At 43.4% G+C, this 12941-nt stretch overlaps 1 protein-coding gene across 7 annotated transcripts in view; it reads right to left on the minus strand.

Annotated features, from left to right (window-relative positions):
• Positions 1-12941, minus strand: part of sdk1 (sidekick cell adhesion molecule 1) — a 615491-nt gene that overhangs the window by 76493 nt on the left and 526057 nt on the right. For 5 of the 7 annotated variants that reach the window (XM_062964469.1, XM_062964468.1, XM_062964470.1 and 2 more), the window contains exons 33-35: positions 12353-12491; positions 11460-11519; positions 8996-9097 (exon numbers count right to left, since the gene is read on the minus strand). In XM_062964469.1, coding sequence (XP_062820539.1) covers positions 8996-9097; positions 11460-11519; positions 12353-12491 — 301 coding nt within the window. The remainder of the gene's footprint in view (positions 1-8995; positions 9098-11459; positions 11520-12352; positions 12492-12941) is intronic. The other 2 variants (XM_062964472.1, XM_062964471.1) reach the window with 1 other exon arrangement.

Here is a 12941-nt window from a genome sequence, read left to right on the forward strand (position 1 = left end):
GCCACGAGGGGGAGCTAAAGCTGCTGCAAAGGCCTCTGTCCCAGCCAACGGTTTTCTGTGAAATCTACAAGAGATTAGCATACAATTGTTCTATTAAACTGCGGCAGTACATGTGTTTCAAATTGCTAGCTTCCCACTGCCCGCCTTTGCCCTCTGTAATGAAGGCTTCCTCTCCCTCGCCTCATTTGGGATGCAAGAGAACACAAGACCGGATGCACGAGAATGAAACTGAAACTAGAGCAAGGGGGAAATCAGTGCTTCTAATGTTAAGACAATCAACCAGTAAAGCAGGGTGGAATGGCCCATATATCGCCAGGAGAGGTTCCTTATTCCTGAGATGTCCCAGATTGTATCCTAGTTGAAGACAACACAATGGAATTGATTCGGAAGTGAGCACATTATTAGTAGGCATATACCTTCTGCCAACCTTCTGCCAACCTTCTGCCCTATCTTGTTGTCTGACTTGAAGGTCACAACGTGGTGTAATCCTGCTTGTAACTTACCCTGATATGAAAAGTTCCATTATTTGTATTGGTAGCTCCCCCAAAGTCTCAGAACATGGAACGAAACAAATATCGTGGGATGTGAGAACTGTCACAATGATCTAGCATGAAATGGAAGGTTAGTTGAGGTTCTTCAGCCCTCATCCACAGTAACAGAAGTGATGTTAAAGGAGCAGGGAGTTGGGCTCGATCACCATTGAAACCCTCAGAGTGATGGGCCAACAAAGCTCATTCAAGGTCTGTCTGTGCAGCAGAAATGAAAGCAACACCCTAGTCTTGAAATATTTTATTTATTTATTTATTTATTTATTTGCAGTATTTATATTCCACCCTTCTCACCCCAAAGGGGACTCAGGGCAGATCACATTATATACATATAGGGCAAACATTCAATGCCATATACACATAGAACCGAGACAGAGACAGACGCAGAGGCAATGTAACCTTCTCTGGCCACAAGGGGGAGCAGCTGCTTCATCATCCACTCTGACGGCACTTCCTCATTCCAATGTCGTAAATTAGTTAAATTTGCCTCCTCACTTTCTAAGTGGTACCTTATTTCCTACTTGATAGATGCAACTATCTTTTGGGTTGCTAGGTCAGCAATGAGCAGGGGCTATTTTTTATTTTTTAATTGATGGGTGCTCACCCTGCCACAGGCTGGCCTCAAACTCATGACCTCATGGTCAGAGTGATTTATTGCAGCAGGCTGCTCACCAGCCTGCGCCTGTGCCACAGTCCGGCTTATGTATGTATTTATTTATTTACAGCATTTATATTCCGCCGTTCTCATCCCGAAGGGGACTCAGGGCAGATCACATTACACATATAGGCAAACATTCAATGCCTTTAACATAGAACAAAGACAAGACAAACATAGGCTCCGAGCGGGCCTCGAACTCATGACCTCCTGGTCAGAATGATTCATTGCGGCTGGTTGCAATTGGCTGCTCTCCAGCCTGCGCCACAGCCCGGCTTATGTACCCTAGAATATACAACACGGCAGAAGAGTGGGAGATGCCACTACAATTCCTATGATGCTTTGTCTGCTCAATAACATCCAGGAACAACTAGATATGGAATTTGAGCTGTAGATGCAGAGGAGCGAGGATGAAGGAAAGAAGACCACAGTTTCCACAGAACAAGTCATAAGCAAGCTAGCACTGAGCAATGGAAAGGGTTGAACAGTGGTTCTCAACCTGGGGTTCCCAGATGTTTTTGGCTTACAACTCCCAGTTTACCAGCTGTTAGGATTTCTGGGAGCTGAAGGCCAAAAACATCTGGATGAGAACCATTGGGATAGAAGAACATGAAAGCACTATGTTCAAACGTCATTACAGCTCAGCTCCATCACATCAAGCAAGAGAGGGACATTCTTCTGTCAGGAAATAGCTGATTCTTGTTGTTTGTTGATGGGATATGATGGCAAGGAAAATGTAGGCGAAGAAAACAAAGCATCTTGGTTCTGGGATAAGCGCAAGCCTCCTTCCAACTTCTCAATGTGACAAATCAGGGTACTTTGCTACGAGTTAAACAAGGAGCCACAGCCGCGCAATGCAACACATCGAGTCGCACGGAAAACTGCTTATGAGTAATATTAACAGCTTAATGAGCTGTTAATGAGGCGCTCAGTCAGCTGCTTCAGCTTGCAATGTGAAACCAGTGCAAATTATCTTCTTGCTGCCTTACCAACCGAGAATTAAGGGTGGCGGATGAACCCATCTGGCATGCGTCTCAATCTGGACATTCTTTCTTAGCAAATCGTTTCAAAGATTCAATTCTCTGTCTGCAAGATTAAACGGGGAGAATCTAAAGAGTGGGATCTTGGGTTAAACCAACACAGTTCATTCCCCATTTCGCTTGGTGCTTTTCCAGAGGATTTCAGTCTCCAGAGACTCACACTGTGAGATGCTGACACCGGGATATTCATCCTTGAAGGAGCAAAGGCACAGCCAAGAGCCATTCTGCTATGAATGTGGGATCAGCATCAAAACCATAGTGACCGTGCTTCCTTGAAATGTTATAACACACGGATCCTCTTTTCTCTCTTTCAAGTGGATGGCAGACTGGAACATTGTCAGCCACAAAAACAGAAGATGAAAAGGATGGAAATTGGAAGCAGGGAGGCAGGATTCATTCTCGTATTTTGCCTTATTTGGTGACACAGAATTCAGAGGAAGCAACCACGACCCATCCATCTCATATATTAACAAAAGGTACAAGAATTGACTCCTTGTGTATGGCAGTGTAGACTCGTATAATCCAGTTCAAAGCAGATAATGTGGATCCACGGCGGTTTCTCTAGGCAGCATCGCGCAACGGGCCAACACGTCCAACAACAACAACACAAATGCAGCCATGCTCCCAAACAAGTGGCAGACTTGTATCAAAACATGATGTTTTGGTGCTTAATTTGTACAATCGTAATGTACCGTATATAATCCGACCCGAATATAAGCCGAGGCACCTAATTTTGTCACAAAACTGGGAAAACCTATTGACTCAAGTATAAGACGAGAGTGGGAAATGCAGCAGCTACTGGCAAATTTCAAAAATAAAAAATAAATATAGATACTAATAAAATTACATTATTTGAGGCATCAATAAGTTTAATGTTTTTGAATGTTTACATAAAATTGTAATTTATGATAATAATAATAAGATAAGCCTAAGTCTGATTACCTATATACTTGAGTATAAGCTGACCAGAACATAAGCCAGCCAGGATCCTCATTCGCGTATAAGCCGAGAGGAACTTTTTCAGCCCTAAAAAAGGGCTGAAAAACTAGGCTTATACTCAAGTATATACAGTAATTTGACGTTTAATAGGCTTTTCCTTAATCCCTCCTTATTATCCAACATTTTCACTTATCCAATGTTCTGCTGGCCTGTTTATGTTGAATAAGCGAGACTCTACTGTATGCAGAGTCTCACTTATCTAAGCTAAATGGGACGGCAGAAGCTTGGATAAGCGAATATCTTGGATAATAAGGAGGGATTACAAATTAAGCACAAAAACATCATGTTATACAACAAGTTTGACAGAAAAAGTAGTTCAATACGCAGTAATGTTATGTTGTAATTACTGTATTTATGAATTTAGCACCAAAATATCATGATATATTGAAAACATTGACTACAAAAATGGCTTGGTAATCCAGAAGCTTGGATAAACGAGGCTTGGATAAGTGAGTCTGTGATTCAGTCTGTGCTCTGATGAGGCACAGGGAAGATTGATCCTAGGTTGAGGGGATCAAGGAGACTCAATTGTTCATTTTTGAGTTTGTTTAAAATAAGTTTGGTGATATTTAATGTAGACTGTGTCTGGTAAGGAACAGAGAATCTGTGATCGTATATCACAGGGTGACTGTGGTTTAAAAGTAGCAGAGAAAGAAGTTCTAATTACTTTAAGTAAAAGCAATGACACTTTAGGGAGTTTGTCTTACCTTATTCTAGTATTGTAACTGTTAATAAAAGTGCCTTTAAGAGAGAAACAACATTGTAACTGCTCAGCTCTGTGCCTGAATAAACTTGTTATTGTTCCTCCAACATCTAAGCCTCTGTCGCATATATTATAAACCAAGTTGCGTTACCATCTAAAGTGAATAAGAAGAAAGAATTTTTTTTTTAAAAAAAAGGTCTCTTCTCTGAGTCTTTGGTGGTTGCACCTTCGCACCTCCTTATTATCCAAGATATGGTGCACTTTACACAGCCTACTTTTATCACCTATCCATTTTAATCCATGTTTTTATTAGTTCTTGTCATTTGTTTTTATTGGCTAATGTTTAAATTTTTATAATTGTGCATGTTTTTTGCCTATTGTTGTGTTTTATATTGCTATTGTTTTTATTCGGGATTGGCCCCATGTAAGCCACCCTGAGTCCCCTTTGGGGAGATAGAGGTGGGGTATAAAAATAAAGTTATTATTCTTATTATTATATTCGCTTATCCAAGCTTCTGCCGGCCCGTTTAGCTTGGATAAGTTAGACTCTACTGTACATCCTAACCTATAGTGCCTTAATGTTATTAGATGAACAGCAGGATAAAGACACGATAATAAATGAGATTCTTTTAAAAGTACAGTGCCACGGGGTATGTATTTCCGTTCTTTGATTTTTAGCAGCGCTCTTCTGCCTTTGGTGTGCATATGGCTCGCTCAAGCCGTGCCGTCCAATACGTACCAAATTACTTCATCTCCAAGATTTTTGTAACAGCGCCAGTACGTCTGGATTCTGCACAGAATTCAGAGCATTTCTGGCAACAAGTGGGAGAGAAGAAAGTGTGCTTCATGGAGGGGTGCAATCCTGCTCCAACGTTGGCGTCGGCAGGGTTCAAGGCACCTCTCTGTGCGCTGGGATGGCAGCCAAGGAGGACGGCTGGGCAGCCGGAGGAGGGATTGAGAGAGACAGCTGCGGGGCAGAGGGGTTTGCAGGCTGGGAAATGGAAGCTGAAAGACCCGCTTGGTTTCCAGAATCCCCACCTCTTTCTTCGGGCAAATGAAGGGAATTTCAAACGGCAGCCATCTGGGCTGGATCCAAAGCACCGAGGCTCAGCGTATGGACATTGCGATGCCTTGGCTGAACAAGAAGAAAATGTTTCATCGTGCGAAACAAAGGCAGCAACGCTTCCAGTTGGATCCCAGGTCAAAACCGAACAGGTGCTTTAAGTGTAGCTTTGACGTCTTTCTTCTTTATCTTCGCCAGGAAGCTTTCCCGAGCCCGTTTTCCTCCTTCGACTTTCCTTTCTGAGCCGCAAAGTCTGCCCGCCGGCACCTTGGAGCCCCTTCTTTGCATTTCTGGGCCGGCACGTTGAAATTCCCAGAAACCCAATTTGGCCGTTTCTCCCACCGCTGCTATCAGCCGAGCCGAGCCTTTGGGGGATGCACAAGCAACGCTTCAGACACAGGTGGGAAAACAGCTGATGGAAAATAATAGGTTCAGCCGTTCCTGGGGACATACAGCAGTCGGCACCAGCAGGGAAGCGATGGGAAATAATTACAGTTAACAGTGGGAAAACAGATTTGCTTCTGGCTCATTCAGAACATGAGCGAAAAAGGAAACGCGAGGCTCAGGCAAGGGCCTTAATGGTATTACTGTCCTTTGCTTCTCTGGCTTTTCCTTTGCCTAACAGAAGCAGCACAAGACAGGTAGCTGGCTTTTCGGAGAGGAAACAAGACAGTCATTAGTCGAAATCAGATTAAGGAAACCTCTCTGCTCAGACCTGCTTTCTTTCTGCGCTCCTCTTGAACATCCGAGTCGACACCACCGCTCATTATCATTTTTTAGAAATTACATTGGAAGGAAGGGGTGGGTGTGGATCTATATCCAAGCTGTATTAGCTCCCGTTGTCAGTCTCAACAACAGTTATAAGGATGCATGCCATCCTTGCCAAAGGGTTTATCACTTTTCTCCATTCTCTATTCTCTTCTTCCTTGTTTGGCTTCACACAAACACATCTCCTTCAAGCTCCGTACTTTCCATTATATTTGCAGCAAAGGTAGCTCTGCAGGTCAACAAAGAGCCAGAGAAACATGGACTGTAGGGTTGATATTGCCATCTTTTGTTCTTCCGCTCCTTCCAAAATGAGAAAGCAGCTGACAACTGGCAGTTCTATTGAATTACCGGGCCGGTGCCCCAAACTCATCATTAGCTGGTGGAAAGTTGAAGGCTGGTGAGCAATGGGGATGCTGCGTTTAAGAAAAAGGCTAGCGCAGGATGCCAATGGGAAGGTGGATCCAAAAGATAGCTGTCATGGAGTCAAAGCATCATGCCTGGCAGCTGAGTCGTGGAAAGGCTTGCACAAGGTGAAAAGGACAGAGGTTCAGAACATCTCAATGGCTTCCAGGACTGTTGCTCTATAATGAGATAGGCGAACCTTCAGCAGAATTTTCTTCAGGGCTCCCATGGGGTTCAAAGAGCGAGGAGGCTTCAGCAAAGGACATGTCAGCAGACACAATGCCTTCCTCTCTTCCTGAACCTAAGGATGCAAACTTCCATGTGGACAAACCAATGGGACTGAGTTGCTTGTGGTTGCCTGTGACTTATTATTCCACAAAGACATAGCGAGTTTCACAAATTCTATAGACATGTAAGATGTGCAGTGTTAACCCTACAGTCCATGTTTCTCTGGCTCTTTGTTAGGGCCGGGCTGTGGCACAGCTGGTTAGTAACCAGCTGTAATAAATCACTACTGAGCGAGAGGTCATGAGTTTGAAGCCCGGGTCAGATTGAGCTCCTGACCATTAAACAGCCCGGCTTGCTGTTTACCTAAGCAGCCCGAAAGACAGTTGCATCTGTCAACTAGGAAATTTAGGTACACTTTATGCGGGAAGTTAATTTGACTAATCTATGACATCATCCGTGTTTTATTTTGTAATGGATATTATATTTATTGTATTGCTTATTGTATTGTGATGTGCTGTTCTTTTATATGCTGTTTATATTGTATTGTTTTGGGCATGGCCCCATGTAAGCCGCCCCGAGTCTCCGTTGGGGAGATGGTGGCGGGGTATAAATAAAGTTTTATTATTATTATTATTATTATTATTATTATTATTATTATTATTATTATCATAAAACTGCCAGCAGCACATGGAAAGGAATGAGGAAGCACAGCACTTGGTGTCACTCATGGATGATGAAGCAACAGCTCCCCCTGTGGCCGGAATCGAGCATACCCTCATGAAGCTGGAAATGTTAAAATTGCCTCTGTGTGTGTCTATACTGTATGTTGTTTGTCTGATGGCATTTAATGTTTGCCATATATATGTTCACTGTTTACCTAAGCAGCCCGAAAGACAGTTGCATCTGTCAACTAGGAAATTTAGGTACACTTTATGCGGGAGGCTAATTTAACTAATCTATGACATCATAAAACTGCCAGCAGCACGTGGAAAGGAATGAGGAAGTACGGCACTCGGTGTCACTCGTGGATGATGAAGCAACAGCTCCCCCTGTGGCTGGAATCGAGCATATCCACATGAAGCTGGAAATGTTAAAATTGCCTCTGTGTGTGTCTATACTGTATGTTGTTTGTCTGATGGCATTTAATGTTTGCCATATATATGTTCACTGTTTACCTAAGCAGCCCGAAAGACAGTTGCATCTGTCAACTAGGAAATTTAGGTACACTTTATGCGGGAGGCTAATTTAACTAATCTATGACATCATAAAACTGCCAGCAGCACGTGGAAAGGAATGAGGAAGTACGGCACTCGGTGTCACTCGTGGATGATGAAGCAACAGCTCCCCCTGTGGCTGGAATCGAGCATATCCACATGAAGCTGGAAATGTTAAAATTGCCTCTGTGTGTGTCTATACTGTATGTTGTTTGTCTGATGGCATTGAATGTTTGCCATATATATGTTCATTGTAATCCGCCCGGAGAAGGGCGGAATATAAATACTGTAAATAAATAAATTGATTAATTAATTAAACTGGTGATCCTGGCATGCATACGGTTAATGACTTGAAGCTTACTATAGAAATTTAAGTCTCGGTTTTCTTCCCTACATCCTTTCTTTTTTTCTTGCCAATGGAAAATTCACCAGCAGGGAACATATATTAGCAACGGACGACACTGTAATAGTAAGAGCCAGCCCAGAGCACAGCTGCCCTGGTAAATTTATGGAGTTTCCGCAAAAGATAACAGAACATCACGGCAATGTTCGAAATAAAAAGGTCAGGAAGAGCTAATAGCTTGTCCAAGGCCCATGCCGTTGCGAATGTAATGGAACGGTAATGAAAATAATTCTCAAATTTGAAATGAAACCTTTGCATGTGAAATATGAAAGATGAGGGTAACCGGGGTGAAAGCAGACGGAGTCGCGCTGGGCGGGAGCAGAGGTCAGACCTCGCACAGCAACCCTTCCTCCAAAAAGGGACACGGAGTGCCGAGACAGGAGGACGCAGCCACGAAATCAGGTCAACTTGTGGGGAGGGAACCCACATTGACACGCCTGAGTCCAATGAGAAAATGAGGCTGTGCGTCAGTCTGTGGAACGTGTGGCCTGGCACTGAGAATGGCACTCTCAGGAACACGTCAAGTAGCTCAAAAGAGAAGGGACCAACCACCCATTTTGGATGGGAATGCAAGAAACAGAGAGTCAGTTAAACCAAGTTAATGTACACCTTGTCAGAATCCCCCCCCCCCCCCGCATACCCATACAATCTCAAGAATCGCAGAATGATTAAACTCAATTTTAAAAATGCAGCAAACTCTATTCTAGACAAAGCTGGAAATATACTTTTTTGGACTACAACTCCCAGACTACTTTTTTGGACTACAACTCCATCCACCAGTTCAATTGTCATGCTGACTCTGGTGTTCCAGGACGTTGAATTAAAATGCAAGCTCTGATATTCTATACCTTTTAAGTTCCACATCTCAATTACAGGGCTCAATTATAATTTCTGTAGGTCAAACTAGGAATATATTCCCATTCAGGTTATGCCAGTTCTACTTTCGAGGATTTTAGCAAATGATGTGCTTACCTGCCTCGCCGACAAAGACTTCCACGGGGGCACTGGCAGGGCTCTCCCCAACAATGTTATACGCTGTCATTACAACTTCGTACCGCTTGTACTTCTTCAGCTCTAGAAATACAAATAATTGGGTTGTAAGATAAGCATCACCTTCAATGTCCTCAAAAAACCTCAAGACAATGGTTCTCAACCTATTTGTACCCAGATATTTTGGCCTTCAACTCCCAGAAATCCTAACAGCTGGTAAACTGGCCGGGATTTCTGGCAGTTGTGAGCCAAAACACCTGGGGACCCACCGGTTGAGAACTAAAATTATTTAGTTAGCATATTGTAGATGCAGCTTCAGGAGCAACAGAGCAACAGTTATTTTGCTTCTATAGCTGTTGTTGTTGTTGTTATTATTATTATTATTTATATGACACAGCAAACAAGACAGACATGCTGGATTTCGTATCACAAAACCACAAGTCGACCACTTCCCAAGTGTCTAGGACTGTGTGATGTATTTTCGGATGATGCGTGCAGATCCCAGTAGGGTGGCCTTTTGCAGTTGGCAGATCGTGATTTTGTCAAAGTCTATTGTTTCCAACTGCCGGCTGAGATCTTTTGGCACGGCACCCAGTGTGCCTATCACCACCGGGACCACCTGCACTGGTTTCTGCCAGAGTCTTTGAAGTTCAATCTTGAGGTCCTGATAGCGGCTGAGTTTTTCCTGTTGTTCTTCGTCAACCCGACTGTCACCTGGGATGGTGACATCAATGATCCAAACCTTTTTCTTTTCCACAACTGTGATGTCTGGTGTGTTGAGTTCCAGAACTTTGTCAGTCTGGATTTGGAAGTCCCACAGTATCTTTGCGTGCTCATTTTCCAATACTTTTGCAGGTTTGTGATCCCACCAGTTCTTTGCTGCTGGGAGGTGGTCCTTGAGGCATAAGTTCCAATGAATCATTTGGGCCACATAATTGTGCCTCTGTTTGTAGTCTGTCTGTGCAATTTTCTTACAGCAGCTGAGGATATGATCAATGGTTTTGTCAGTTTCCTTGCACAGTCTGCATTTTGGGTCATCAGCTGATTTTTCGATCTTGGCCGTGATTGCCTTTGTCCTGATGTCTTGCTCCTGGGCTGCAAGGATCAGGCCTTCTGTCTCCTTCTTCAGGGTCCCATTCGTGAGCCAGAGCCAGGTCTTCTCCTTATCAGCTTTTCCTTCAATTTTGTCAAGGAACTTTCCATGCAATGTTTTGTTGTGCCAGCTGTCAGCTCTAGTTTGTAGTGCAGTTTTCTTGTACTGATTCTTTATCTGCTGTGCTTTGAGGAATTTCTGATTTTTGACTTCAATCAAAGCAGGTTCTTCACTTTGCTTTCCATCTTCTGCCAGGGCATGTTCTTCTTCTTTGACTGCTTGTTTGACTTGTAAGAGTCCTCTGCCACCAGATCTTCTAGGCAGATATAGCCGGTCAACATCACTGCGAGGGTGCCGTGAATGATGAATGGTCATGAGTTTTCTTCAATCAAAGCAGGTTCTTCACTTTGCTTATTCTGCCAAGGCTTGTTCTTCTTCTTTGACTGCTTGTTGTTGTTGTTATTATTATTATTATTATTATTATTATTATTATTATTATTATTATTATTAATTATTATTGAAGAGACGTGCAATTCTGAATGTGTTCTACCTGGTATGTATCCATTATATTAACATGACTGTAGTGGAATAATGTGTCAGTGTGATAAAGTCCTATGTTTACTTCCTGACATGCACCTGGAGAAGACGACGTCGTCTACAAAAGCGTATGCTACCAACCTCATTCTCTTAGTTAGTCTCTAAGGGTTTACAAGATCCCTTTGCAAACACAAAGTTTCTGTCAGACTGACAGAAGCTCCATTCAATTCCTTTCTTATCTGAGGCTAAATATTCACAGGGGACTCTGTGTAGAAGACGCTGGGAAAGAAGACGAGAATTAAAATCTGTGGGGCCAAATCTCTCTGCTGACCTTCTCGGCTCCACTCCAAGGCACGCCACGCAGAAGTGTCCTCAACAGAAAGCAGGCAGGCCTTTAAAGACATCTAACCTCATTTTCTTTATTTCCAGCTGTACAGGTTTCTTAGCTATGACCTGGCTTTCTCCAGGTCCTTTCTAATTTAGCCCTGTAGGTAGCTGAGGATCTGAGCCAGCATTCAGATACAGGAAAGAAAACCCTGTGATGGCCTAGAAATATGAACCAAGCTCCATACATTTTGCCAGCAAGGCATCCAATCCACATTTCCCTCGAGTGATGCTTTGCTATAACAAGAGAATAAATTATCTTTGTTGCCTACACCTGGTATACTGGAAAAAAAAGTGTAAACAGAGTAGGTATTTGAAAGCAGATCCCACAAGCGGAATCCCCCGAGGATAAATTGGGAACGGCACCAGGAAGCCGTACAATTGCAAAGAGATGGATCTAACAATGCTCGGTGTTGGCATGCACACACTTACGTGTTAATTCATACGTTGTTAATACAGAGCTGCTGTTCACTGTCTTGAAGCTGCTTTGGGCTATTCGGGGTAAGCAAAGCAGAAAGTGGTTAGGGTGCAGGGAAGACTGTTATTGCAAATGACACACAGCGCAGGTGGAGGGAAACAACGCCGTCCACCCGTAAACGGCTCTGAGCTTGAGGACCGGACCTTGAGAGGCAATAAAAGCCACATCAATTTTTAGAGAACATGCCAAAAGATCATCAGTCACAAGGGTTCGCTCATCTTGCAAGGGAATAGGAAATGACATGGGATGCTGTAACTGGACCAAAAATAATGCATCAGGGACGGGTGGCCAGGGGAAGAAGAATCCCCAAGATCCAGCTATGGCTAGGGTTGGAAAATGTAGATATTTTACAGAGGTTGTAAACTTTGGGGCTGGAAGGACACCTGCATTTTCAGGTTGTGGTTTCATCCGCACGTGGAATGCACAGCAGGCGACGTTCTAACTCTCTTTTCCCCTCCGCCCTTTATCCCGCTCTCCCAATCGATACAGACTTTAATTTGATGGACTAGGCGAGCTACTTTTGGACACCTGATTTACTACTAGGGTAGCCACAAGATGGAAACGGCAGAAAGCCGGGAGTAATTGTGAGTGCCGAGGATCGAAGGGAGGGAGGGAAGCACTGTTTGGATGACCTCCTTGGACATATCGTAAACCTTTCCGCTAAGCAACGGAATACATGTCAGAACAAGTGCAAATCACTCTTTTTCATTAACCATTTTAAAAACAAAGTGGCAAAAAAACCCAGCCTTTCTTCTAAAGCTTTCACGCAGAATATGAAGAGACTAACAACTAATCAGACTCCATTGAAAGAGCAATACAGACACACAATGACACATTGGCTACTTACGTGTAAGCTCTGCTCGTAAAGCCGATGGGTTTTTAATGATTTTGGACTCTGGTCCTGATCCCATGCTTTCGTATTCCAACTCCCGGTAATAAATGCGATATCCCAAGAGAAGGCCATTCAGGCTCTCAGCCTTCGGAGGCTACAAGAGGTTTCCATTAAAATATGTTAGGGTTCAGGAATCAGTTTCTGCCTCATGTGAAATACTCAAAACATAAACACAAATATTGCTATCAATCTGTTGTCGAAGGCTTTCATGGCCGGGATCACAGGGTTGTTGTATGTCTTTCGGGCTATGGATGCCTGCCATAGATGTGGGCGAAACGTCAGGAGAGAATACTTCTGGAACATGGCCACACAGCCCAAAAGACATACAACAACCCATTGCTATCAATAGTTGAAATCACACTATGGATTAACTTATCTTCAAGCAAACTGGATTTATACAAGACCTGGAAAAGCTGCTTTGGTTGGATACAAGTTACAGAAACTCTCAACCTTCCAGTCAAAGTGATTTTGCATGACCAAAGAGGGGATGCTTAGGATCCCTCACAAAAGCAACATGGCAAGAGACCATGGTAGTCTACCTGGA

The sequence above is a fragment of the Anolis carolinensis genome, unplaced genomic scaffold (genome assembly GCF_035594765.1).
Source record: "Anolis carolinensis isolate JA03-04 unplaced genomic scaffold, rAnoCar3.1.pri scaffold_13, whole genome shotgun sequence".
NCBI classification, from domain to species: Eukaryota; Metazoa; Chordata; class Lepidosauria; order Squamata; family Dactyloidae; genus Anolis; species Anolis carolinensis.